Source organism: Ranitomeya imitator, chromosome 2 (assembly GCF_032444005.1).
Source record: "Ranitomeya imitator isolate aRanImi1 chromosome 2, aRanImi1.pri, whole genome shotgun sequence".
Classification (NCBI taxonomy): domain Eukaryota; kingdom Metazoa; phylum Chordata; class Amphibia; order Anura; family Dendrobatidae; genus Ranitomeya; species Ranitomeya imitator.
Window position 1 is genome coordinate 756,856,622 of NC_091283.1, and position 27,913 is coordinate 756,884,534.

At 41.1% G+C, this 27,913-nt stretch overlaps 1 protein-coding gene across 2 annotated transcripts in view; it reads right to left on the reverse strand.

The window, feature by feature from the left end:
* The window catches only part of ASCC1 (activating signal cointegrator 1 complex subunit 1), a 357,683-nt gene that overhangs the window by 150,177 nt on the left and 179,593 nt on the right, over window positions 1–27,913 (reverse strand). The window contains exon 11 of one of the 2 annotated variants that reach the window (XM_069753319.1): window positions 16,228–16,370. The exons of the other annotated variant lie outside the window; for it this stretch is intronic. Within the exon in view, the coding sequence (XP_069609420.1) occupies window positions 16,335–16,370 (36 nt within the window). The 3' untranslated portion in view covers window positions 16,228–16,334. Of the gene's footprint in view, window positions 1–16,227; window positions 16,371–27,913 lie in introns of those variants that run through there. 2 annotated transcript variants of the gene reach the window in all.

Here is a 27,913-nt window from a genome sequence, read left to right on the forward strand (position 1 = left end):
CACTAGTTAACCCCTTCAGTGAACACCGTAAGAAAAAAAAAAAAAAAACGAGCCAAAAAACAACGCTTTATTATCATAACGCTGAACAAAGAGTGGAATAACACGCGATCAAAAAGACGGATATAAATAACCATGTTACCTCTGAAAACGTCATCTTGTCCCGCAAAAAACGAGCCGCCATATAGCATCATAACCAAAAAAATAAAAAAGTTATAGTCCTCTGAATAAAGCGATGCCAAAATAATTATTTTTTCTATAAAATAGCTTTTATCGTATAAAAGCGCCAAAACATAAAAAAAATGATATAAATGAGGTGTCGCTGTAATCGTACTGACCCGAAGAATAAAACTGCTTCATCAATTTTACCAAACGCGGAACGGTATAAACGCCTCCCCCAAAAGAAATTCATGAATAGCTGGTTTTTGGTCATTCTGCCTCACAAAAAAATCGGAATAAAAAGCGATCAAAAACTGTCACGTGTCCGAAAATGTAACCGATAAAAACGTCAACTCGTCCCGCAAAAAACAAGACCTCACATGACTCTGTGGACCAAAATATGGAAAAATTATAGGTCTCAAAATGTGGAGACGCAAAAACTTTTTTGCTATAAAAAGCGTCTTTCAGTGTGTGACGGCTGCCAATCATAAAAATCCGCTAAAAAACTCGCTATAAAAGTAAATCAAACCCCCCTTCATCACCCCCTTAGTTAGGCTAGGTTCACATTGCGTTAATGGGTTAACGCTAACGGACAGCGTTGCACGGCGAAAATGTCACAATTAACGCCGTGCAACGGGTCCGTTAGCACAACCATTGACAGCAATGTGATTTTCAGGTGTAGCGCATCGCTAGAGCGTGCCATTTTCGGCTCGCGCTAGCAAGGTGCCATTCTTTTGTGGCGCGCCTCAGACGCTGCTTGCAGCGTCCGCGGCGCGCCCGAGGTCCGATCCCCGATCTTCCAGAGCGGGGACGTTAACGCGACCACTAAACACGACACCTAAAAAGACATTGTGTTAGCGCAATCCGCTAGTGCTAAACGGATTTCCCTAACGCAATGTGAACCTAGCCTTAGGGAAAAATAATAAAATTAAAAAAAATGTATTTATTTCCATTTTCCGGTTAGGGTTAGGGTTAGGGCTAGGGTTGGGGCTAGGGTTAGGGTTTGGATTACATTTACGGTTGGGATTAGGGTTGGGATTAGAATTAGGGGTGTGTCTGGGTTAGGTGTGTGGTTAGGGTTACAGTTGGGATTAGGGTTAGTGGTGCGTTTGGATTAGGGTTTCATTTATAATTGGGGGGTTTCCACTGTTTAGACACATCAGGGGCTCTCCAAACGCGACATGGCGTCCGATCTCAATTCCAGCCAATTCTGCATTGAAAAAGTAAAACAGTGCTCCTTCACTTCCGAGCTCTCCCGTGCGCCCAAACAGGGGTTTACCCCAACATATGGGGTATCAGCGTACTCGAGACAAATTGGACAACAACTTTTTGGGTCCAAGTTCTCTTGTTATCCTTGGGAAAATAAAAATTTGGGGGGCTAAAAATCATTTTTGTGGGAAAAAAAAGGATTTTTATTTTCACGGCTCTGCGTTGTAAACTGTAGTGAAACACTTGGGGGTTCAAAGTTTTCACAACACATCTAGATAAGTTCCATGGGAGGTCTAGTTTCCAATATGGGGTCACTTGTGGGTGGTTTCTACTGTTTGGGTACATCAGGGGCTCTGCAAATGCAACGTGACGCCTGCAGACCAATCCATCTAAGTCTGCATTCCAAATGGCGCTCCTTCCCTTCCGAGCTCTGCCATGAGCCCAAACAGTGGTTCCCCCCCACATATGGGGTATCAGCGTACTCAGGACAAATTGAACAACAACTTTTGGGGTCCAATTTATTCTGTTACCCTTGTAAAAATACAAAGCTGGGGGCTAAAAAATCATTTTTGTGAAAAAAAAAAGAATTTTTATTTTCACGGGTCTGCGTTATAAACTGTAGTGAAACACTTAGGGGTTCAAAGTTCTCACAACACATCTAGATAAGTTCCATGGGAGGTCTAGTTTCTAATATGGGGTCACTTGTGGGGGGTTTGTACTGTTTGGGTACATCAGGGGCTCTGCAAATGCAACGTGACTCCTGCAGACCAATCCATCTAAGTCTGCATTCCAAATGGCGCTCCTTCCCTTCCGAGCTCTGCCATGCGCCCAAACAGTGGTTCCCCCCCACATATGGGGTATCAGCGTACTCAGGACAAATTGGACAACAACTTTTGGGGTCCAATTTATTATGTTACCCTTGTGAAAATACAAAACTGGGGGCTAAAAAATTTTTGCGAAAAAAAAATAAATTTATTTTAACGGCTCTGCGTTATAAACTGTAGTGAAACACTTGGGGGTTCAAAGCTCTCAAAACACATCTAGATAAGTTCCTTAGAGGGTCTAGTTTCCAAAATGGTGTCACTTGTGGGGGTTTTTAATGTTTAGGCACATCAGGGGCTCTCCAAACCAACATGGCGTCCCATCTTAATTCCAGTCAATTTTGCATTGAAAAGTCAAATGGCGCTCCTTCCCTTCCGAGCTCTGCTATGCACCCAAAAAGTGGTTTACCCCCACATATGGGGTATCGTCGCACTCAGGACAAATTGCACAACAACTTTTGTGGTCTAATTTCTTCTCTTACCCTTGGGAAAATAAAAAATTGGGGGCGAAAAGATCATTTTTGTGAAAAAATAAGATTTTTTATTTTTACGGCTCTGCATTATAAACTTCTGTGAAGCACTTGTTGGGTCAAAGTGCTCACCACACATCTAGATAAGTTCCTTAAGGGGTCTACTTTTCAAAATGGTGTCACTTGTGAGGGGTTCCAATGTTTAGGCACATCAGGGGCTCTCCAAACGCAACATGGCGTCCCATCTCAATTCCAGTCAATTTTGCATTGAAAAGTCAAATGGCGCTCCTTTCCTTCCGAGCTCTGCCATGCGCCCAAACAGTGGTTTACCCCCACATATGGGGTATCGTCGCACTCAGGACAAATTGCACAACAACTTTTGTGGTCTAATTTCTTCTCTTACCCTTGGGAAAATAAAAAATTGGTGGCGAAAAGATTATTTTTGTGAAAAAATATGATTTTTTATTTTTACGGCTCTGCATTATAAACTTCTGTGAAGCACTTGTTGGGTCAAAGTGCTCACCACACCTCTAGATAAGTTCCTTAAGGGGTCTACTTTCCAAAATGGTGTCACTTGTGGGGATTTCAATGTTTAGGCACATCAGGGGCTCTCCAAACGCAACATGGCATCCCATCTCAATTCCAGTCAATTTTGCATTGAAAAGTAAAATGGCGCTCCTTCCCTTCCGAGCTCTGCCATACGCCCAAACAATGGTTTACACCCATATACGGGGTATCAGCGTACTCAGGACAAATTGGCCAACAATTTTTGAGGTTCAATTTCTTCTCTTACTCTTGGGAAAATAAAAAATTGGGGGCGAAAAGATCATTTTTGTGAAAAAATATGATTTTTTATTTTTACGGCTCTGCATTATAAACTTCTGTGAAGCAATTGGTGGGTCAAAGTGGTCACCACACATCTAGATAAGTTCCTTAGGGTGTCTACTTTCCAAAATGGTGTCACTTGTGGGGGGTTTCAATGTTTAGGCACATCAGTGGCTCTCCAAACGCAACATGGTGTCCCATCTCAATTCCTGTCAATTTTGCATTTAAAAGTCAAATGGCTCTCCTTCCCTTCCGAGCTCTGCCATGCGCCCAAACAGTGGTTTACCCCCACATATGGGGTATCAGCGTACTCAGTACAGATTGTACAACAATGTTTGGCATCCATTTTATCCTGTTACCCTTGGTAAAATAAAACAAATTGGAGCTGAAATAAATTTTGTGTGAAAAAAAGTTAAATATTCATTTTTATTTAAACATTCCAAAAATTCCTGTGAAACCCCTGAAGGGTTAATAAACTTCTTGAATGTGGTTTTGAGCACCTTGAGGGGTGCAGTTTTTAGAATGGTGTCACACTTGGGTATTTTCTATCATATAGACCCCTCAAAATGACTTCAAATGAGATGTGGTCCCTAAAAAAAAATGGTGTTGTAAAAATGAGAAATTGCTGGTCAACTTTGAACCCTTATAACTCCCTAACAAAAAAAAATTTTGGTTCCAAAATTGTGCTGATGTAAAGGAGACATGTGGCAAATGTTACTTATTAAGTATTTTGCGTGACATATCTCTGTGATTTAAGGGCATAAAAATTTAAAGTTGGAAAATTGCGAAATTTTCAAAATTTTCGCCAAATTTCCGTTTTTTTCACAAATAAACGCAAGTTATATCGAATAAATGTTACTACTAAAATGAAGTACAATATGTCACGAGAAAACAATGTCAGAATCGCCAAGATCCGTTGAAGCGTTCCAGAGTTATAACCTCATAAAGGGACAGTGGTCAGAATTGTAAAAATTGGCCCGGTCATTAACGTGCAAACCACCCTCGGGGCTTAAGGGGTTAACAATCAATTTTAAAACTGTCCCGATTTGGACAAAAAAAAAATACAAATCAGGGCAATTTTTGGCAACATTTCAGCCATGCCCTGCACACGTTAGAAAATGTGGGAAAATTTTCGATAGAAAGTGCACATTGTCAATGGGAGCTAATTCAAGTTGGACAATGTTGTTAATTTTGTGAAATCTATAAACACACAGGGTCAAATTCATTAACCCTAGTGTTTTATGCGCCAGCTTTTATGACCGGACCACTGGAGTAAGAGACCACTGGAGAATTCATTAAAGCAGGTTTTTCCTATTAATCTGAGAGCATCATAATTTAGGACACAAGAGCCAGATTCTAGGGATGTGCAGATTAACACTACAAGACTGCATCTCGCCTTCCAGGCAGTCAGGTTAATCTATGTAACGCCGCCCCCAACACTGAGTAGCAGCCTGCTGACGGTTCACAGGAAGCTGCCGTCAGGGGTGTCGGAGGAGTCATACAGAGCCTAAAAGTCTTTGCTTTGCTACATCCACATCAGACAAACAAAGATTCCATGAAGACCGCACCAAGCAGTCCAGTGAGGGACACATCCCTGGAATCAGGCTTTCTTGCGCTATGTTATGCTGCTCTCAGATTATATAGCAAAAACTACTGACGGATTTGCTATAAGAGGTGCACTCCACTTAATGAATTAGGAGCAGCTTTCATCTGCTGTGCCCCTCCGCCAGAGATGTTACTCCAGTCAGGGTTTAGAGTACATTGCTGGTGTAATTTCCTAAAATGGCATAAATTGTAATGAATTTGCAGGACGGGCTTTGCCACGCTTCGCCTATATGGCAGAGCTGAGCAATACAGGCGTAAAAATGGCAAAAGCTTTAAGGTATTTCATGCCAGAAAATTAAAGAAAACCTCTTGATTAATTTGGACCAAAGTTCGGAAAAACACAAACCAATTAAACGTAGCGGAAAGCAAACATCTGCAGAGACTTACTACCATCATTGACTGGTTATTCTTCTATTCATAGCAGGGCTGAATGATGGTTATGTGCACGGAGATTTCTTAAATCATGCAAGCACCTGTTTGTAGAATAGCGAGAGAAACAATGGAGCCGTTGAAACCCCACTACTGCATATTTCACCTTACAAACTAATGCAAATGAGTCAACAACTGGTATATTGATGATTCTGTTTGTTCTGCCTGCCGTCTGAATTACTGGCACATACATTTCTTTCATGGCAACTATAACCTTGAGAAATTGTGTCTTCACTTTTAAAACCTTAGGGAAGCTTAATCATCCTTTGGAGTTGTTTCTAGAATTAATCTTTACAATGGACTCACTGGGAGTATATAGCTATCATTCCCACAACAAACTATTATCTAATTTTAAATATACTCCCTTTTATAAAGTACTTCTCGAAGAATTGGGTAGTTGACGGCACAAGATCTGCTTGCTTGGAGCGCTGTGTGCACCTTACTAAAAGCAATAGGATTGCAACTCTAATTCACAACCCTTTTAAAGACCATGAAGAGTCATATGTAACAATCTCCCAATACTGGTATCTAGAAATGAATGACTCAAGTCAAAGAACTCTGGGCTAGTGACTAGGTCAGTAGTCCATGGCCACCGGATGGGAGTCCTGAAATCTGCCTTCTACGAGCAGGAATTCAGGGTATCTCTTCTGATTTGTATGCTCAGTATAACATGATTGTTGTTGTGTGACACAGGCATGACGTCGTACCGGGTTTAGTAATCAGAAGAAGTGCCTGAGATTCTGGGAGAAGTGTTTCACAGGAAAATGTGCCTTGACTAATCCAATGGGCATCATCTTCCACACGTTCATCTACCAGACATGTACTGAATCTAACCTTATCTAGCCATCAATATTTGGATGGGTAGTGTATATTCTAGAAACTCTTTCATACTGTGATAAAGTTCAGAAATCTCAAAGACCACACGGTGGCTCAGTGGTTAGCAGTACTGGGATCCTAGGTTCAAATACGAAACAGATCGAAACAAAATTAGCATATACCGTGCAGTAAGTAATAGCACATACAGTCATGGCCGAAAGTGTTGGCACCCTTGAAATTGTTCCAAAAAATTACGTATTTCTCCCAGAAAATTATTACAATCACACAGGCTAGGGTACATATATGTCTATTTCCTTTCTGTGTATTAAAGGAACACATAAAAACAGAGAAAAAAAAGGGCAAACTGGACCTAATTTCACACAAAACACTAAAAATGAGCCAGACAAAATTGTTGGCTCCATTCCAAAATTGAGGGTAAAAAACTTAATTTTTAACATGTGATGCTCATTCAAACTCACCTGTGACAAGTAACAGGTGTGGTAATATGAAAATCACACCTGAAACCAGATAAAAAGAGAAGTTAACTGAATATCTGTATTCTGTGTCTGTGTGTGCCACACTAAGCATAGAGAACAGAAAAAAACTGGAGAGTTCTCAAGTGGCAGTAATGTATCCAAATCTAACTCCTATTGAACACCTGTGCAGAGATCTTAAAATTGCTGTTGTGAGAATGCGCCTTCAAATATGAGAGGCCTAGAGCAGTTTGGAAAAGAAGAATGGTCCAAAATTCCAGTTGAGAGACGTAAGAAGCTTGTTGATGGTTATAGGAAGTGATTAATTGCAGTTATATATTTCAAAGGGTGTGCAACCAAATATTAAGTTGAGGGTGCTAACAATTTTGTCTGGCCTATTTTAGGGGTTTTGTGTGAAATTGTGTCCAATTTGCCTTTTTTGCAGATTTTTTATGTTGTTCCAATACACACAAATGTAATAAACGTGTGTATAATACACCATGTAATTGCAATAAGGATGCGAAATCTTTCGGCCATAACTGTATAAATAACATAGGGTACTTAGTAAACAAAGTTTTTAATGAAGAAATCATAAAAGCCAGCCATCATACCGCAAAAAGTTGCACCCCAATCCAATCCTCTAATACTAAAACCTCATGTTGTGTCAGATGATCTCAATGTAGATGGGGCAAAGCAGGACCGATGCATGACTGTTTCAGTCACGTGCACATGGGTAGCTATAAAAATCAAATGCCTAAAGGTACCTTCACACATAACGATATTGTTAACGATATCGTTGCTTTTTGTGACGTAGCAACGATATCGTTAATAAAATCGTTATGTGTGACAGCGACCAACGATCAGGCCCCTGCTGGGAGATCGTTGGTCGCTGAATAAAGTCCAGAACTTTATTTCGTCGCTGGACTCCTGCTGACATCGCTGGATCGGCGTGTGTGACACCGATCCAGCGATGTCTTCACTGGTAACCAGGGTAAACATCGGGTAACTAAGCGCAGGGCCGCGCTTAGTAACCCGATGTTTACCCTGGTTACCATCCTAAAAGTAAAAAAAACAAACACTACATACTTACCTACAGCCGTCTGTCCTCCAGCGCTGTGCTCTGCACTCCTCCTGCTCTGGCTGTGAGCGTCGGTCAGCCGGAAAGCAGAGCGGTGACGTCACCGCTCTGCTTTCCGGCCGCTGTGCTCACAGCCTGTGCAGGAGGAGAGCAGAGCACAGCGCTGGGGACAGACAGCGGTAGGTAAGTATGTAGTGCTTGTTTTTTTTACTTTTAGGATGGTAACCAGGGTAAACATCGGGTTACTAAGCGCGGCCCTGCGCTTAGTTACCCGATGTTTACCCTGGTTACCGGCATCGTTGGTCGCTGGAGAGCTGTCTGTGTGACAGCTCTCCAGCGACCAAACAGCGACGCTGCAGCGATCCGGATCGTTGTCGGTATCGCTGCAGCGTCGCTTAATGTGAAGGGGCCATAACTCAAAAAGGGGGAGTCACGCCACATGGGCAGGTGTGTGAGACAGTCCGGCTCTGGTCCTGCTCTGTCCCCGTCTACATTGAGGTCATCAGACACAAGGTGAGGTTATTAGAGGATAGAACTGTCCAGATTGGGGCACACCTTGTCGTGGATGATGAACAAACCTTCTTGTGTCTATGTGCCAATCTTTTCCGGTGTCCTTAATTTGTAATTTATTTTCCAGGTAAGAGAATAATGAAATGATAAATAACATTAGTACAACATTTAGTTGATGAGTTTTCTCAACTGAATGTTATTACTAATATGGTGCGCTTAGTTACATATATTTGATTTTTACCAGTGAAAATGTAATTCTGCCTTCATTGAAATTTTATTAAAATGTTTATCAATTTGTACAGAAATCATAAAAGCATATTTCTAATTATCTGTTCAATGTTTCCTGCAGAGCAATGCAATGATGAAAACCATTAAAACACTATTGCGCTTAGGAATAAATACTGCGCTAACAGAAAATAGGCAGTGAAACTTAAGATTTCTTTAGGACAGTGTTGAAAAAAGAAAACCATTTGGTTGCAACATGCAACGCTAAATTTTTTTTTGTTCTTTGTAGTTTTTATTAAAATGCAAAGGCCCCGAGTCATCAAGAGCAGCAATTTTCTCATAGGTCTTGATTAGAGAGCATGTAGGTGTCAGACGCTCCTGACTGATCAAGATGCACACGCCTGTTAATGAATCAGGAGCACCTGACAAGTGGCGTGTGCCTGTGTGCACCATGCCAGAAATCTAACTCCAGTCTCTGACTGGAGTAAGATTTCTGGAGTAAGGATTGTCACACTTAGTGAGGAATTAAATGAGCTGTGGTGTTTCGCTCTCACCGCGCCTTCACTATGTCCAATTTGGCAGAGCTGGGAGAAAATGATGTAAAAAATTTTGCAACTTTTCAATGCAATTTGAGACAAAATTCTGGTGAAACGGTTTTGATATTTGTATTTTGTTTTCATTACTAGCCCCTTGGGTACATTTCTGCGATTTGCTCTTTCTCATTATTATTTTCTTAAAATTATTATGAATAAATTGGCAACTGAATGTTACTATTTACCTTTTAAAGGGGTGTGTCCCTACCCCGGCAGCACTGATTGGACAATTCTATGCTTTGCAGAGATACACCCACCACAAATTACAATGTTTGTTAATCTGAGCTCACCTTGCTTGCCTGCCTGTGTTTAAAGGATCTTTCGGAAGTCAGTAATTTAACTTTTATGCAAAAAATTGACCGATTCTCCTGAATATTTTTGACCAGATTTGCACTAAGGTCTGATCAGTTTCAGTTTTTACCATCAGAGTATTATCAGTTCTTTTTTTTGGCATACGAGAAGGTTATCGTCCTAGCAATTCAATATGAAAATTGGATGGTGTAGGACGCAAGTTGAGTGCCGCCCACTTTTTTGATGGACCCAAATACTTGCATTGGTGAGTTTGATCCTAGACTAGGATTAAAAAAATGGACAAGTTTTCTTTTTTTCCGCTTTTTGTGGACAACTATGTTTAAACATGCCCATAGGCTACAATGGAAACTAGTTATAGTCTTTAAAATCACGAATAGAACGATTATAAGAATCATGGACATCTGATAGAGCTCTAACCTTAGACAAACTAGGTAACAGGATCTATGTCATGACTCAGGACGGGGTGGTTCTGGCTCTGCCCTGGTCAGGTCAGGGTTAAGATAGTTCGCCTCTCTTTGGTTCTGGGGCGGCTATTTAATGCTTGTAGTTCCGGGGTCCAGTGTCGGTGATGCTTCTGTTTACTCGGCTAGCGATAGCTGACCCAGGTAACTCGTCTGTAATCGCTGTGCCTCTGTGCGTGTGTGCTTTTCTGTGTATGACCCGGTTTGTTCCTTGACTTCTGCTTCTGTTTTCTGCTCTGTACTGCCCTATCCTTCCTGGTTCTCCGACCCCTTGGCTCGTCTCAGGTCACTCGCTGTCTCATCCCTAGGTACCTCGCTCTCGTTTGGCCTTGACCATTGGCTCTCCATTTGACTATGTTTACGTTTTGTGCCCTGTATTCCGCGCTCAGCTGCTTCCCCGTCCCCCTGCGATCCTGTGACTGCTTAGGCTAAGTTCACATTGCTTTAGCAGCAGCCCGTTCAGCACATACGCTAACGGGCTGCTGCTAGCGCAAGTGCTGGCGTTGCTTCGCGCTAATGCAGACAGAGCATCTGCTAGCTCTGTCTGCGCTAGTGGTGACGGACTCGGAAACGCTGCAGTCCGCGTCTCAGGGTCCGTCACATCATTATGGGTGTGTGCTAGCGATGCGTCTGACATTGCAGTCTATGGTGGCGTTAACGGACTACGTTACACCGCGTTATGCCGCGGTGTAACGTAGTCCGTTAAACGTACCGCCATAACGCAATGTGAACCTAGCCTTAGTGTCAGGTCCTGTGCACACTGCGTGCTTAATTCTCACACTCTGTGCGCTTGGTTCTGGGCTCCCTGAAAGCGCCCCTTAGGCTCCTCAGGTGACACACACCGTGTATCATTACACTTAACTTATCAGATTGTGGCACAAAACTCAGAGTCTTTCTTGATCAAAAGGATAATCAGATCTATACACAATAGAGAAAGAAACTCCTTTGCAGATCCTTAGAAAATCTATCTTGAGACATTCACTAGGATATCAAATTAAACTACAAGAAAACCATTCAGAGCAAGCTAGTGCACCTTGTTGCTGTTAGATCCCCCTGGTTTTCTTTCCTGTCTGAACGTAGCGGCGGTCAATAATGTGCATCTATGCAGCATTCATTGTCTACGGGACTGTCAGAGATAGTGGAATAGAGCATAAAGATACTACCGTCAGTCCTACGGACAATGAATGGAGAATAGGTGCACATGTTTCACCTCCACTCCAGTTGGTCAGGGACATGCTATGGACAGGGAATAATTAAAAAAAAATTGGTACAAAATCTTTTCGCATAAGCAATTTCTTTTTTAAAAACAACAGATCAATTGTAGCTTAAAATAATTACATTGGGGGAAAAAAGGAAAATAATCATTAAAATCACTCTGCGTAATGGCTGTTCTCGGCATCCTAATGAGGAACTCCGGTTTGTATCACACTGCAGACTACAAAGTATGTCACTGCACTAATCAGTCCAATAGCCAATTGTACAACAATTAGAATTAATTAGAAATAATTATTGAGACGATAAAATGTCGCCGGCTCCTCTCTGTCACGTAGCTAAACTTTGGCTGGCAAAACTTTTATAATACTATCCAGTATTAATAATGGATGAGTGGCACTAGAGAAGATTAACTTTAAGAAAATAAATGGCATATTCTTCACAAAAAATACAACACATGCATAATTCAAGACCATATTAATTTAAGAAGTTTGACAGAAATTTTTAGCAAGTACGAGCACTTGCCATTTGTAAGGCACTCGAGTGATTAAGAAAAATGAGTCGAAAATCTAAGCTTTTGGCATTAGACGCACTTAAACCAGCATTCATTTTTTTAGCTTTTATTACTTTATATTTGATTTACCAGACTCATATTGCTTCATGGAGAAATCATAAACATGAATGTCAACATGTGATTTGCATTTTATTTTTCATTCGGCATTAATATTCAATATAAATTTAGCCACGAAAAGCAAACAAAGAGGCAGGAACAGCACTGCAAAACTGCAAAAAAAAAAACCAAAATCCCTATACGGGTAGCAGCAAATCTGCTTGGGACTAGAATTCCCAAATAACCATCTATGAATGAGAGAAGAAAGCAGCATTGCAAACGCCAGGAGAAGGTTGTGATTTATTGACCCAATCTACAAAGATATGTATGTTTTTGAAGCTTGGATGAATAAATCACAACTTTTTTTTAACTTTGGAATGTTTCTAAGGCCATTCAAAGGGAATCTGTTACCAGGATTTTACTACCTCATAAGAGAGCAGAATAATGTAGGTAAAGAGACCCTGATTCCAACAACGTATCACTTAGCTTACTGGGTCCTGCAGTTGTAACACAATCAGTTTTTAGATGCAGCATGTAGCATAGCTCAGAAAGCTAATCCCACCCACACCACAGCTCTCTGTGTACATTGTAAATTGACAGACGACTGGTTATCACAGGAGGGGGTGGAGTCAGACCAGGCCTCACTGTACTACAGTTCAGGCAGTGATAATCTCCTGGTGATAAAACCTTAATTTGTATGGAAACAACAGCACATAGCCTAATCAGTGACACAACCCTGAAATCTGTGTCTCAGCTGCTACATTATGATATCCTAAGAGTACATGAAAAAAAAACCTGACAGATTCCCTTTAAGAAGTTATCTTGTCTGGACAACCCTTGTCCATATGCCTTACTGGGACATATGAATGACACAAATGATCAACCTCCACACTCAAAACCCACCCTTAGTCAGCAAGTGAGGAAAAGTACACTAAAAAACCCCAGTAGATCTGGCTCTTTTTTTAATCCAATATTTCTAAATTAACAGTTTTTCTGATTCATAGGGAAAAAAAAAACATAAAATACATGTAGCTTACAAATAACCACACTACAAAAAATAAAATAATAAATAGTTAAGTATTAACCCTCCCACACAATTTGTCTATCGAAGGAATGGAGGGGATTTTCACTTTGCTGCAAAATCAAAATATAAGCTAACAACCAGGTCTGGCTCCATTGAAATCGTTCAGTAAAATGACATGGATGACCCCTGTCTAGTCCTTACATTTCCTCTGATATACAAAGAATATCTGGTGGTCATATAAATATGGATTTTCTACTTGGTATCTCCATAATCAGACATATGTGCTCAGTACCAACTGTAGTCTCGGAAAACTCAGATTTTCTTTTTACTGATACTTTACACAACGGTCTATAAGTAAGTTGGTATTGGCCCAAGCCTATAAAGGCTAAACTTGTTAATTGAAATTCTTGATGTATAAAACTTTCAAGAAAAGGTGCGACCAGGGTTCCCTTCTTGGGACTCCATTACATCAGCCAGAGCAAAGGTCCCCTGCAAAAAGCCTCTGATTTCAGTGGGTGGAGTGAAACGTTTCATTTTCCTTCAGCACTATTATTGCAGGGAAAAAAATTGTGATTGCTTCCATTCGTGAACAAAGATGATTGCCTGAGGTACAGCAAGATTAGTTTACTATTGGACTAACAAGAAAGCAAAGTGATGAAAACTTCTAAAAGACCAAAGTTTGACCCAATAGATGAAATAAAAGCCCCAATCAGGTGATCGCTACAAATAAAGTAGCAAGAAAAAGTCTAGACCACGGTTGTGAAATTCCACTGCAGTCCGGAGTGTGGACAACGTCTCTGCTACAAAGCAACAATATAGGAACGGAAGGATGAATCCAGCTTCATGGACAGGCTCGGACTGGCCCATAGGGGAACTCCCCACTGGGCCCCTTTGCCGATCTGGGCCAGCAACCCCACTCTATGGGCAGTCCTTGGCATAATTCACTGGATTCACTCTGTACAGAAAACAGCAGCATCTCATCATTCAGTAACCAAACTGCCAAGTTTATTATTATATAGAGATATAGGTACATTTGTGAACGAGGGTAGTGTAATATTTGTATGCAGGTGAAAAGTGGGCCCACTAAAATCAATGTTACCGATGGGCCCTTGACACCCCAGTCCGACACTGTTCACGGACGTGCAATTTTCTTTTATTTAATAAGTACAAAATGGACGACATAGTAAAATCTTCATGCTAATTACATCTACGTGTCTCAGGTGCTCATTAAGGGTGCCATTAGCACCTGAAACGTGGGGATGTTATTACCTTGAAGATTTTACTGTATGTCATTCATTTTGTACTTATTAAATAAAAGAAGATTGCCCATCGGTGAAGCTGGATTAATCCTTCTCTTGCCTAGATTCTGTTGCTCCAAAATACGACAAGTAGCTTTTACCACTTGGGGCGGAAGCTATGTGCACAAGCCATCTGTAGTACTACTCATAATGTAGTATTACACAACGCCTAACACTATCTACAACTTGTTACTACAAGCACCTATTAGATTAAGTATTCTCCCTTGTAAAATAAAAGTAACAGATACTTGGCTCACCAGCGCTGGGCTTCCAGGGTTTGCACAACTTTGTCACGACCACATAAGCCCTCCAATCAGTCAGCGGCCACTATCGGTTTTGCGCTCTCGCTTCCGCTTGGTCAAAGAAACAATGTCCCGGGAGACCCAGCGCGGCTGCATGGGGTGAGTATCTGTTATTTTTACTTACAAGGGGAAGTATTTCATTTAAAAGGAGGCTGTACAGGCAGCCGACAACACCTTTGACGAGAAACAAAAAAAATCTGTCAATTCTTGTCCTTTACCAATGAACAGCATAATATTATCAGATTCAATATTCTATTAAATGAATTTTTGTATCCAGAGTGCTACTCTAATTTTGTATGCAAACATTAAAATTTATGGTAAGCTAATTACCTACAGGAGACTTTCCTTATTTTAGACACTTTTTAATACTGTGCAGGGTTCATTAGAACAAGCCACAGCAGAGAAACCAAACTTGAAAGAGTATCAAACTGAAGATATGGATTTCAGCGCTTTCTCTTTTACATTTCTCTCATTCCGACCTTTATAGTTAATAAGTTTATAATCAGCGTTAATTGAGCAACAGCAACCTGGTCTTCATTGTTTAAGACGGTGGAAACTGCTTAGGGACCATCTTTATCTGTTTATTTTCATTAGTTCATTTCATCTTGAACGAGGACTTGCGGAATAATTTGATTTTTGCTTTGCTTCTGGCTTATAAATGAAGCTTATTGTGTCTGTTCTCTTTAATTAAACAGACTAATTGGGTATGAAAAAAAGGATATACATTAAAAATAGATGGCTCGAATATTGAATTCACAAATATATTTTCTGGAGGAGAATACTTGTAGAAGAAATGAAGTCTGCTCCCAATTAGTAACTTTCCCAAGGAAACGTGTCTTCAGGGAACATCACCGCTTTCGTCTATTGGCAAAAGCCGATTTTTGTGCCTGAAGCTAAGGATCACAAGAGATTGGGTCTTTGTGTTTGCAGGGATAAGCAGCCACTGACAGTGAATTATTACGCAGCCCTGCGGCAGTAAGTCTCCGGGACTAGCCCAAAATTAAAATGTGTTGATCCTGACATGTTGATCCATCTCTTAATGTAGAAATATTGCATACTTTTATTGCAATGGTATTTAGCAGAAGACAGATGATTTATGGCAAGACCGTATCTCCTTTTTTATAGAGTTTAAAAACAATATTCAGCACTATGTAGATATGTTAATTGAGCCTTTGACTTGCCACCATAAGCATCGCAAAGTAAGTTATGACACTGCCGCAATATTCTGTAAATGTCATCATCCTGATATCTTCTTGACACAGAACAATTTGGAACTCTCATCGCAACAAGCTGTAACCTCGGTGGAGATATGGCTAATATGGATGCTTTGCAAATCTAATCTTAAAAGGCACTTTAACAAGAAATGAGAAAATATATATATGGCACACAAACAACACAATCTGCAACTAAATCAACGCTAAGAAACTATGGCCATATTTTAATAGAAACTACCAGGTAACATTACAGTATCACTTAGAAATGAGCTGGAAGGCAAGATATCCTGTTGATGTTCTTTTTATCCATGGACTTCACCGTGACATTGAAATTGGGACAGACATTGAGCGAAATTGTGCAAAGAAAAAAAATCTAATGAAAATGAAAACATATTTTACATTCTGTTTCGTCACATGTAATGAAATGACATGCCAGAATGTCCAGACTCGTAACACTGTATTGTATAATTTTAGATTTCAAATTCATTAAAGGGACTGTGACGATTGAAAAAAAATGCTTGGCAAATTACATTTCACATTAAAATATGGATTTGTCCAACATATGTATATTAAAAAAATTAAGCTGCTTCCGTCACCTGTTCTCTTATTGGTAGTAGTTCCTTAGTCGTCTTGTCATCTCAACACAGAGGAAACTGCTCCCACTCTCTCCTTTTCCGGAACATCTTCAAGATCAGGTGACCAAATGGGTTCTTACATTGTAAAGAGGCTGTAAGGCAGATGCTCAGGTCAGAGTACTACACCGGAAGGCTCGACAAAGTCATGCGCCAAGAATACAGTTCATCAAAAATGTGTATTCTATTTCTTCTAACATGAGGCACTTCACTGAAAGTAAAACTGACAGCTGATACGTGTTGTCCGATCCATGGGTCACATGTATCATGCTTTGGCTGCATGATTTCAGCCTTACATGGTTGACTCCGCTATACTGATTGGACAAGGAGAGATCTGTCACTCCGATGCAATGGGCGGGGAAAAGCCACCAGAGACTCGCCTATCTGACTAGTCTCCTTTCAGCTTGGTCCCCAGTAGCTATTAAACTGTTTTTCTCTCAAACACCAGAGTATTTCAGAGTTAAAGTGGGTAGCTAGGAGCCAGGACTTTACAAAAAAAAAATGTATCCAAGCACTGACAGGCAGGTAATTGCAACTTACCTGTCTGTTGTGCACGGCGTTGTTATTCCCCGGCACAGAGCGGTTATATACCACTCCTGCCAGGGATTCAGCTGCCTCTGCTTACACAACGGGGCAGGAATTCCGGTGTCACCCTGACTGACAGCTGGCTCCCCCAGTTAGGCAGGGGGATCAGATTGTCAATCAGAATGATGCCGAAAGTCCTGCCCCGTCTACAGAGTGGAGCGGAAAAGAATCCTCCGCTGTATAGATGTGACGTCAAGCAGACGCATCTGAATTCCCAACAAGAGCCGTCTGTGACCGCCCTGTGCTGGGGAAGAATGATGTTGTTAGTGCTTAGGTGCTTTTTTTGTAAAGTCCCGGATACTCCCTTTAAACATATATCATATCATGATCAAACAGTCAGTGTCTGATACATGCTGCCCATGGACCAGGCATCAAGCATCAGTTGTCAGGTTCCCTTTAAGGCTAAGTTCACACTAGGCATTTTTGTTGCATTGTTTTTCTGCAGCAAAACCTGCACGCCTGACAGAAAAAAACAGCGTCAAAACGCATGTCTTTGGTGTGTCTTTTTGTGCATTTTTCAGGATCCCAAAGTTCAGCTTTGCTTCCACCACAGAAGCATGAACACAGGTCACCAATACAAGACATATCTTCATGAAAAAAATACACATACAAATGTAACAGCTGAGGGAGGTGAACTGGTCTGGAATAATTTACCTAAGACACTGGCAGTGCATTGAGTTTGTAGGACAGTTTAACTTTTACACTTTGGTCAGCCATTGAGTTGCTCACACATTGTGCAATCTCACACCTTGGTCAGCCACAGGCATTGTTCAAACTCACACTATTGTCAACCAATGTTTAGATTGTACACATCAATAATTTAATTAACCTGTAATAATCCAAATTGACCAAGACAGGATAGTAAACCTGGGAAAATGACAAAAATAAATGGGTTTCATATACTGCTGTACTCGCTTTTTTGTCATTTTGTCTGCGTTTTTTTCATCACCTACTACTTTCAATGGCTTAAAAACACTAAAACACTGAAACACTGAAACAAGAAACAAGTGACATCTTCTATATCCAAGAAAACGTGCAAAGCACAAAATACTGATGACAAAAAAATCAATGTGTGTTGCATGAGATTTCTGAAATCTCACAGGATTTGCTAGTACTGTAAGACACAGCTGAAAATTAGCATAAAAACGCATAAAAAATACAGCAAAAACGCCCAGTGTGAATTCAGCCTTAAACAGTAAATAAAACTTAAATATTTAGTTTTTTTCACAGGTCACTTCTTTCAGTTTACAGGGCACACCTGAGCTTGTGTCACCTTCACACACACCGGCTTCCATTTCAGTGTACACCGGAGTGTGCACGCTCTTTTGTGAGAGTTCAACACTCTGGATCTATCGGTGGCATGATCTTCCAACTTCTTAGTGAGGATCACACTCACTCCAGATCTCTTGAGCTGCTCTTTCCAGGCAGAACTTGGCATTTCTCTAATCCACACCTGAGACTCCCATATCTGCCATGGTTTTCTTCTCACTTGCAGCATGGTCTCCTGGGCTAGTCTTCCCCTCATGGCTTTGGCTCTTTGCTACTTCAGGGTGAGGACACTTTTTACTGACTCATTACATTTTTGCTCACCCGTATTTTGTCTGTTAGGCCAGGATCACACATGCGACCGAGTCTCTTATGTTAATACTCGGCACTGCCGCTGGCATTCAGGAGCAGAGCGTGCGGCTCCATATATTGCTATGCGACCGCACGCTCCGCTCCTGAGTGCCGGCGGCAATGTCGGGTATTAACATGGGAGACTCGGCCGTGTTTCTCGCATGTGTGATCCCGGCCATACAGCTGTTTCTGGAGGCATGTTCTCACCTTGCGTCTTCACTCTTCTACCTCCTCTTGGGCATATAGGGCGGTCAACTTGTCTTTCAGGCAGTCCGTCAATCACAGAGACTATCCTTCTCTGTAAATTATGTTCATTATACATGCAACTGACCCAAATTGGCTGAAAATCATCAATTGGTTCACATTCTGCCAAGAGTCACATCAGTAATCAATACACTAAGCCCCTAACTGCCTGCAGAGGTAAGCACACAATATATCTGAGTGATCTGGACCAACATCACAGTAACAAGTTTAGAAAAAGTGTAACAAGAGTCTGATTCCACCCTCTGACAACATTATAAAAGTTTCCCGATTCCCCCAGGCTCCTGGCTCCTCATTTAAATGGTAAATCCCTTTGGTTGCTTGATCTGTTGATGTCTCAACACAAAATTGAAGGGAAGAGTTTCGTCTGTGTTGTGATTCATCATAAATATCTTGTTCAGATATATGAAATGTTCAACAATACATTTTTTATTAAAAAAAAAATGAGAATTTAAGCATTGTTAAATCTCTTCCAATTAAAGTAAGTTCTGAGTACAGATATGGAAGGTCTGTAACAGAAAAGCGATTATAGCTCTGCAGTTAATATTCTATATTGGTCGCCATTTTGTATATAATTCTCACTGAAATGTACATTGATCGCTACAGGACATTCTGTAATATTGATTGATCATTATAAAGTTACTGTGTACTGCCCTCTGGATTGACAGGCTGTACAGAAGAGAACACGGCATTCCTTCCTTTTGCTCTTATTAGAATTTGCTCCAAGCACTGAATTTAAATCTCTATCTTTTCTAGATTAGGTTTGATATCAACTAATTATTTTACTGTCCTCCAAAATCATACTGAACAAGAAGATAAAGTCAAGCCATTCAAAAGTAGAAAAACAACTTATCAATATTACCATTCACAATTCGATAATAAAGAAAAATCATTATTATGCCAAGACTTGTAACTGGTATAAATAAGTTAACAAATAACATAGTGTGTAAGGTTGCGAACATTAATCAGCACAAACTGTAAGTGAATGAGAATTGTGAATTTGAGCTTTGTTAGCTTGACTTTTAAACAAGTGGCACCAAGTAAAACACTGAATTATATATATATATATATATACAGTGGGGCAAAAAAGTATTTAGTCAGTCAGCAATAGTGCAAGTTCCACCACTTAAAAAGATGAGAGGCGTCTGTAATTTACATCATAGGTAGACCTCAACTATGGGAGACAAACTGAGAAAAAAAAATCAAGACAATCACATTGTCTGTTTTTTTAACATTTTATTTGCATATTATGGTGGAAAATAAGTATTTGGTCAGAAACAAAATTTCATCTCAATACTTTGTAATATATCCTTTGTTGGCAATGACAGAGGTCAAACGTTTTCTGTAAGTCTTCACAAGGTTGCCACACACTGTTGTTGGTATGTTGGCCCATTCCTCCATGCAGATCTCCTCTAGAGCAGTGATGTTTTTGGCTTTTCGCTTGGCAACACGGACTTTCAACTCCCTCCAAAGGTTTTCTATAGGGTTGAGATCTGGAGACTGGCTAGGCCACTCCAGGACCTTGAAATGCTTCTTACGAAGCCACTCCTTCGTTGCCCTGGCAGTGTGCTTTGGATCATTGTCATGTTGAAAGACCCAGCCACATTTCATCTTCAATGCCCTTGCTGATGGAAAGAGGTTTGCACTCAAAATCTCACGATACATGGCCCCATTCATTCTTTCATGTACCCGGATCAGTCGTCCTGGCCCCTTTGCAGAGAAACAGCCCCAAAGCATGATGTTTCCACCACCATGCTTTACAGTAGGTATGGTGTTTGATGGATGCAACTCAGTATTCTTTTTCCTCCAAACACGACAAGTTGTGTTTCTACCAAACAGTTCCAGTTTGGTTTCATCAGACCATAGGACATTCTCCCAAAACTCCTCTGGATCATCTAAATGCTCTCTAGCAAACTTCAGACGGGCCCGGACATGTACTGGCTTAAGCAGTGGGACACGTCTAGCACTGCAGGATCTGAGTCCATGGTGGCGTAGTGTGTTACATATGGTAGGCCTTGTTACATTGGTCCCAGCTCTCTGCAGTTCATTCACTCGGTCCCCCCGCGTGGTTCTGGGATTTTTGCTCACCGTTCTTGTGATCATTCTGACCCCACGGGGTGGGATTTTGCGTGGAGCCCCAGATCGAGGGAGATTATCAGTGGTCTTGTATGTCTTCCATTTTCTAATTATTGCTCCCACTGTTGATTTCTTCACTCCAAGCTGGTTGGCTATTGCAGATTCAGTCTTCCCAGCCTGGTGCAGGGCTACAATTTTGTTTCTGGTGTCCTTTGACAGCTCTTTGGTCTTCACCATAGTGGAGTTTGGAGTCAGACTGTTTGAGGGTGTGCACAGATGTCTTTTTATACTGATAACAAGTTTAAACAGGTGCCATTACTACAGGTAATGAGTGGAGGAAAGAGGAGACTCTTAAAGAAGTTACAGGTCTGTGAGAGCCAGAAATCTTGATTGTTTGTTTCTGACCAAATACTTATTTTCCACCATAATATGCAAATAAAATGTTAAAAAAACAGACAATGTGATTTTCTGGATTTTTTTTTCTCAGTTTGTCTCCCATAGTTGAGGTCTACCTATGATGTAAATTACAGACGCCTCTCATCTTTTTAAGTGGTGGAACTTGCACTATTGCTGACTGACTAAATACTTTTTTGCCCCACTGTATATATATATATATATATATATATTTATATATATATATTGTATACAAAAGATTTACAAAAGAAATACAAAAACCTGTAAGATGCAAATAAACAGAGACTAAGTGAATAGAAAGACTGCAGTTAAATGGCATTCAGAAATTACTGGACTTGGGCACTCTATGTGTACTTTCATTGTCTTAAATCTGAATGGTTTGAAGTTAATCGAGGAACAAAAACCCCACTAAAACATCATGGATATGTCGTGCTGTGAATGAACAAAAAATGCAGCATGACCTCAGAGCACAGCATTCAGTAAAAACTGCAAGTTTCTATTGGAATTTAGACGCGTGACACAGAAGCATGTAAGCATATAAGCCCAGATGAAGCATTATAGGCAACTGGGAGACAGGTAAAACGAAAGCTGGGAGACAGATACAGCACACCCACAGCTAGGACACAGGGAAAACGGAGGCTGTGAGACAGGGAGAACAGAAGCTGAGACACAGGTACAACAGAATATGGGACACAGGTAGAACAGAAGCTGGGAGACAGGGAAAACGGAAGCTAGAAGACAGGTATAAGGCTATGTGCACACGTGCACACGATGCGGATTTGCTGCGGATCCACAGTGGATTTTTCCGCGTAGAAATGCTGCAGATCCGCACTGTGATGTACAGTATAATGTTATTCTATTATAGTTCGGAATTGCTGCGGATTTCAAAGAAGTGCATGTCACTTCTTTTGTGCGGATCTGCAGTGTTTCTGCACCCCTCCAGGTTAAAAATCCGCAGTGGCAAAAAAACGCTGAAAATACGCATCAATTCCGCATAAAAACCACACAAAAACCGCAGCAAATCCGCGGCTGCGGATTCTGCCAGGAGATGCGGATTTTGTGCAGAAAATTCTGCACCTCTTTTCCTATGTGTGCACATAGCCTACCAGAAGTTGGGAGACAAGTATAACGCATGCCTGGGAGACAAGGAAAACAGAATCTGGGAGACAGGGAAAATGGAAGCTAGACAACAGGTATAACGGAAGCTGCGAGACGGAGAACGGAAGCTGTCAGACAGGAAGATCGGAAGCTGGGAGACAGCGAAAATGGAAGCTGGGAAACAGGTATAACAGAAGCAAGCGGACATGTAGAATGAAAGCTGGGAGACAGAAAAAACGGAAGCTGGGAGACAGGTATAACGAAAGCTGGGAGACAGGGAAAATGGAAGCTAGGAGACAGGGAAAATGGAATGTGGGAGACATGGAAAATAGAAGATGGGAGAACGGAAGCAGGGAGAACGAAAGCTGTGAGACAGGGAGAACAGAAGCTGGGAGAGAAGGAGAATGGAAGCTGGGAGAGATAGAGAACGGGAGATGGGAGACAGGGAGAACAGGAGCTGCGAGACAGGGAGAAGGGAGACACACTGCAGCAGGGATTTTGGCCCACTCTTCCATACACATCTTCTCCAGATCGTTCAAGTTTTGGGGTTGTCGCTGGTCAACATTGAGTTTCAGTTTCCACAAAAGGTTTTCTACTCTTTTCAGGTCTGGAGACTGGCTAGACCACTCCAGGACCTTGATATGCTTCTTACGGAGTCCCTCCTTTGTTGCCTTGGCTGTGTGTTTTGGGTCATTGTCATCTTGGAAGACCCAGCCATGACCCATCTTCAATGCTCTTACTGAGGGAAGGACGTTGTTGGCCAAAATCTTGCGATACATGACCCCATCCATCCTCCCTTCAATACGGTGCAGTCTCCCTGTCCCCTTTGCAGAAAAGCATCCCCAAAGTATGATGTTTACTCCACCATGCTTCATGGTTGGGACAGATTTCTTTGGGTTGTACTCATCCTTCTTCCTCCAAACATGACGAGAGGAGTTGATACCCAAAAGATCTATTTTGGTCTCATCTGACCACATGACCTTCTCCCATGCCCCCTATGGATCATCCAGATTGTCACTGGCACACGTCAAATGGGCCTGGACATGTGCTACCATCAGCAGAGGGACTATGCGTAACCTACAGGATTTTAATCTATGACGGCGTAGTGTGTTACTAATGGTAATGTTTGAGACTGTGGTTCCAGCTCTCTTCAGGTCATTGACCAGATTCTCCCATGTAATTCCTGGTGGATTCCTGACCTTTGGCAGAACCATTCTTACTCCATGAGGCGAGATTTTGCAGGTAGCCCCTGTCAGAGGAAGATTGTCAGTCATCTTGTGTTTCTTCCAATAATTGTGCCAACAGTTGTTGCCTTCTTGCCAAGATGATTGCCTATTCTCCTGTAGCCCATCCCAGCATTGTGCAGGTCTACAATTTTGTCTTAGACAGCTCTTTGGTCTTGGTCATGGTGGAAAGGCTGGAGTGTGGTTAATTGGGTCTGTGGACAGGTGTGTTTTATACAAGTAACAAGTTCAAACAAGAGCAATTAATATAGGTAATGAGTGCACTATAGGAGGGATTCTTAAATAAAAACTAACATGCCATCATTTAATTATTTAAAAATCATACAATGTGATTTTGTTTTTTATTTTTAGATTCTGTCTCTCACAGTTGAAGTGTACCTACGATAAAAATTACACACCTCTCTATTCTTCGTAGGTGGGAAAACTTGCAAAATCAGAAGTATCAAATATTTATTTTCCCCACTGTATTATGAAGTAGATCACTTGGCCCTGATGAGGATGGTGCACAATCATAGCAAATTCATCCCAGAATGACACCATAATTGTTTCTGAACGCTGGGCATTTTACGAACACAGCTTTACATTGTCAGATTTTATCCAAATCCAAGCTGTAAACTCTATTTCTACTCACCTAGCTTGATTAACTGAAGCCACATCAAGCGTCATTTGTGAAATAGTTAACGATGGGGGGATATATAGAAAAATGTGATATTTTTGCAATTGGCATTTAGGCGGCCATTTGGAATAAGTACCGTATATCATTCTGCCTTTATCCTACATAAACCACCCAAAGGAAATAGGGTTCCGTTTTTCGTTGCCTACTCTTAAGAAAACTTGTAACAATTTTAATCCAGCTGGATTACTACTTGGGCTCAGCATATACTGTAGTTATCAGAAATGAGCAGATCAGACACATTTGAATTTGCCTGTTCACATGTTTTTTTCTGGGAAATTTGATTTGCAGAGAAGCTATTGTCTGCAAATGTAATGTCTTTTGTTATGATCTGGGCTCTTCATAGACTCCAGAGCCTAAGAAACCTAATATGCAAAAAATACAAAAAATCCTTATTCTCACTTCATCGCTCACCTCTCCTCAACATTTCCCATCAAGTCCTTAAAGCACCTTCAGATCACTGCAACTCGCGCCGAAATTTCCAAGCCTCTTATGCTGGGAAGGGACTTCCAGCTTTGATGAAGACCATTAAGGTTCTGCGCATACTCATGCAAGGTCACAGCGCACGTCATGACATCATGACCTTACAGGAGCTTGCGCAAAATACTGCAGGGCCCTCATCAAATTTTTAAGTTCCAGCCTAGCATGACAGGCCTGAGGATTCCAGTGCAAGCAGAGACGAATTAAAGGGAACCTGTCACCCCACCCAAGCATTTGTAACTAAAAGAGCCACCTTGTGCAGCACTAATGCTGCATTCTGACAAGGTGGCTTTTAGTTCTTGTTCCTTCCACTGCTGACAGAATCGTTTATAAAATTTGTCCCTCATACCTTGAAATCATCCGGGGGGCAGGTCTTTCCCCCCTAACACAGATGCACCACATCCGTCACTCAGGGCCTCTGGCCGCCGCCTCCTCTTCCTTCATTAGCGTCCCCAGCGCTTGCGCTGTAAGTTCAAAGGGCAGTGAAACTGCGCATGCCCGAAAAAAAACTTACAGTGCAGGCGCTGGGGATGCTAATGAAGAGGAGGCGGCGCCCGGCGCGCAGAGGCCCTGAGTGACGGCTGTGGTGCGTCTGTGTTAGGGGGGAAAGACCTGCCTCCTGGAAATTTCACGGTATAAGGGACAAATTTGATAAACAATTCTTTCAGCAGTGGCAGGAACAAGAACTAAAAGAGCCACCTTATCAGAATGCAGAATTAGTGCTGCACAAGGTGACTCTTTTAGTTACAAACGCCTATTGGGGTGACAGGTTCCCTTTAAAGATGCAGCGAGGAACCAGAGAGATGAGTATAAGTATTATTTTTTACATTTTGATGGCCTTCTACGGTTCAGAAAAATGGGGGCCAGTGGCTGCTAGTTTGTTAAATCCGCGTAGAAGCAAATTATATATATAATTATTTCTACCTAGCTAATTTTTCTGCTTTTCGTTAGGTCTATAACATCACGTGATTAAAAACTGCCTAGCTGAATCCTTGTCCTTCTATGTAGGAACAGAAGGTCGATTTTCCCTGAATGACTCATGAGTCATTGCAAAAGTCTCTAGTAGAGGGAACAAGGATCAGCGAGGTAAGAAGTTGAAGGGGGGATGACTCATGTAGGGGCAAGAGACTTCCTGTTTCTGCATAGAGCACAGAAAAGAGAAGAATTAGCAGGGTGGAAAGGAAAAATAAGCAATTGTAAGTACACAGTTCTATATAATATGATGACTGCAAAATAATAAGAGCATAAAAACTTTTATGGGAGTGTTTCCTTAACCTTTCCGTATAGCTAAGATCCTCCATGCACTCTACTAGCTTTGTTGCCCTTCCATGTACCATTCAATCCTTTTATGAACATCTATGTAAAATCAATTATCGAGAATGAATGATGAATCAACGAAGGCAGCAGTAACATTGGTCATGTATGTTGAGTAGAATGCATGTATTAATGTGTTACTGAATTCTTCTTTTCTGCTGGAAAACAATAAAAAGTTTCAACATCTACAAATCATCTCCTGCTGCGGCGACTATGGACACTAAATTTCATCTTGTAGCGTTTGCACACAAAACAAATAATGTAGCATGAAAAACAGCACCACATCGAACAATAATGAGTAGAATTTATTTTGTGAACATGGCATTAACAAGACGAGTCACAGTCCCAGATTTAATATGAGAAAAAATAGATGAAATATTTCGGCAAAAAAATAAAGTACTCTTGCTACAAATAATAAAAACAAATTAAAAGCACCGTGTTCTTAATGACCACAAAATTCACTGTACTGGTTTACTATTAAGAACACTTTACTTTTACCATACATGCCAAGCTCACCGCTAAGCACTAGGAGATCCAAAGAATGGCGATAAGTTACAGCACACAATCCCTGAAGACACATTTCCAAAGAAAATGATCTAACTGGAAGTGTCAAAAAATAGTAGGTACTAGCAGAACACAAATGTATCAAAGGTAGTAAAATGGTGATATTTGAATCAATTCTCTTGAGAATAATACCACTAGACTGTGAATAATGGCAGGAGCCTTTGTGAGGCAAGAACATTACAAAAGAAGTCAATATAATACACGGAGGAGGAAAAAACACGAGGTGTTATTTTACAGAGACGCTACGGCAAAGGCAAGGATTCTAAATAAGAATAGCTAATAGTGCTCAGGGCCTAGAGATTTAGTATAAGTGAATGATTGGTTGGGGTCCAACCACTGTGACCACCACTGATCAGATTTATACTTGACATTGAAATTGCAACACCAAGAACAGAGAGTCATGGAATTATGGAAATCACAGCATCGATAGAAATGTTACTATGTTACCGGTGATTGGTCAGGAGACCACAAAGTCAGCGCCATGAAGAGTCTTTCACAAGGAAAAGTCACACGAGATCAAATCCCAGATTATGGAAGTAAGCTGCTACAGATTCTGGTTGTGGCTAACTCCACTTTGAAAACACATGCACACTCGGCATGGAGAGAGAGAGATCAGCTGGCGTTAGTGACTACAAATAGGCAGGGATACTAAATAACTTCACATGAGAGTCCCTAGTCTTAGACTGAGATTTCCCCCACTTTACAAGGTAACTTATTTTTCACTCATTTAGGGTCCCTGTGCGACACACAGTGTTAAATGACTGTTGACCGTCAACATGAACATGATGGCCGGTCGGGCGTCGTTGAACGGCCTGTCTACATCGTCCAACCACACTTTACATGTGCAATGAACGATCTGTAATAGATTATTCAGCACGCATTGCCATGTTCACTCAGAACAATGTGTTGTGCAGACCAAAAGGTCATTTCTACTGATAAAGGAGCATTTTGCTGTTTCATTGGGTGATTGACTTAAATTGTGCGATGCTTGTGAAACGAATGTTCCTAGGATTGCTCAATCATGATAACCTTGTACGTTAACTTAACCTTTAGTCACTAAAGGAATAGGAAAGAGTGCCGATTGGTAAATCAACATTCACTTTTATTAGACCATGTTCAGGAATGAATGATTTGTTAATATACAGTGTTTATTCCACATGGAAAATTGGTGCAAAACGTACACTTTTGAGCAGAGTGGTGGAAAAAAACAAAGCGGTAAATCTGTGTCTGAGCGTACCCTCCAAGCTCACTGGTCACATGAGTGATAGTTTTTTTAGTATGTTGAGAACTGTTTTACATGTTTCCAACTTGT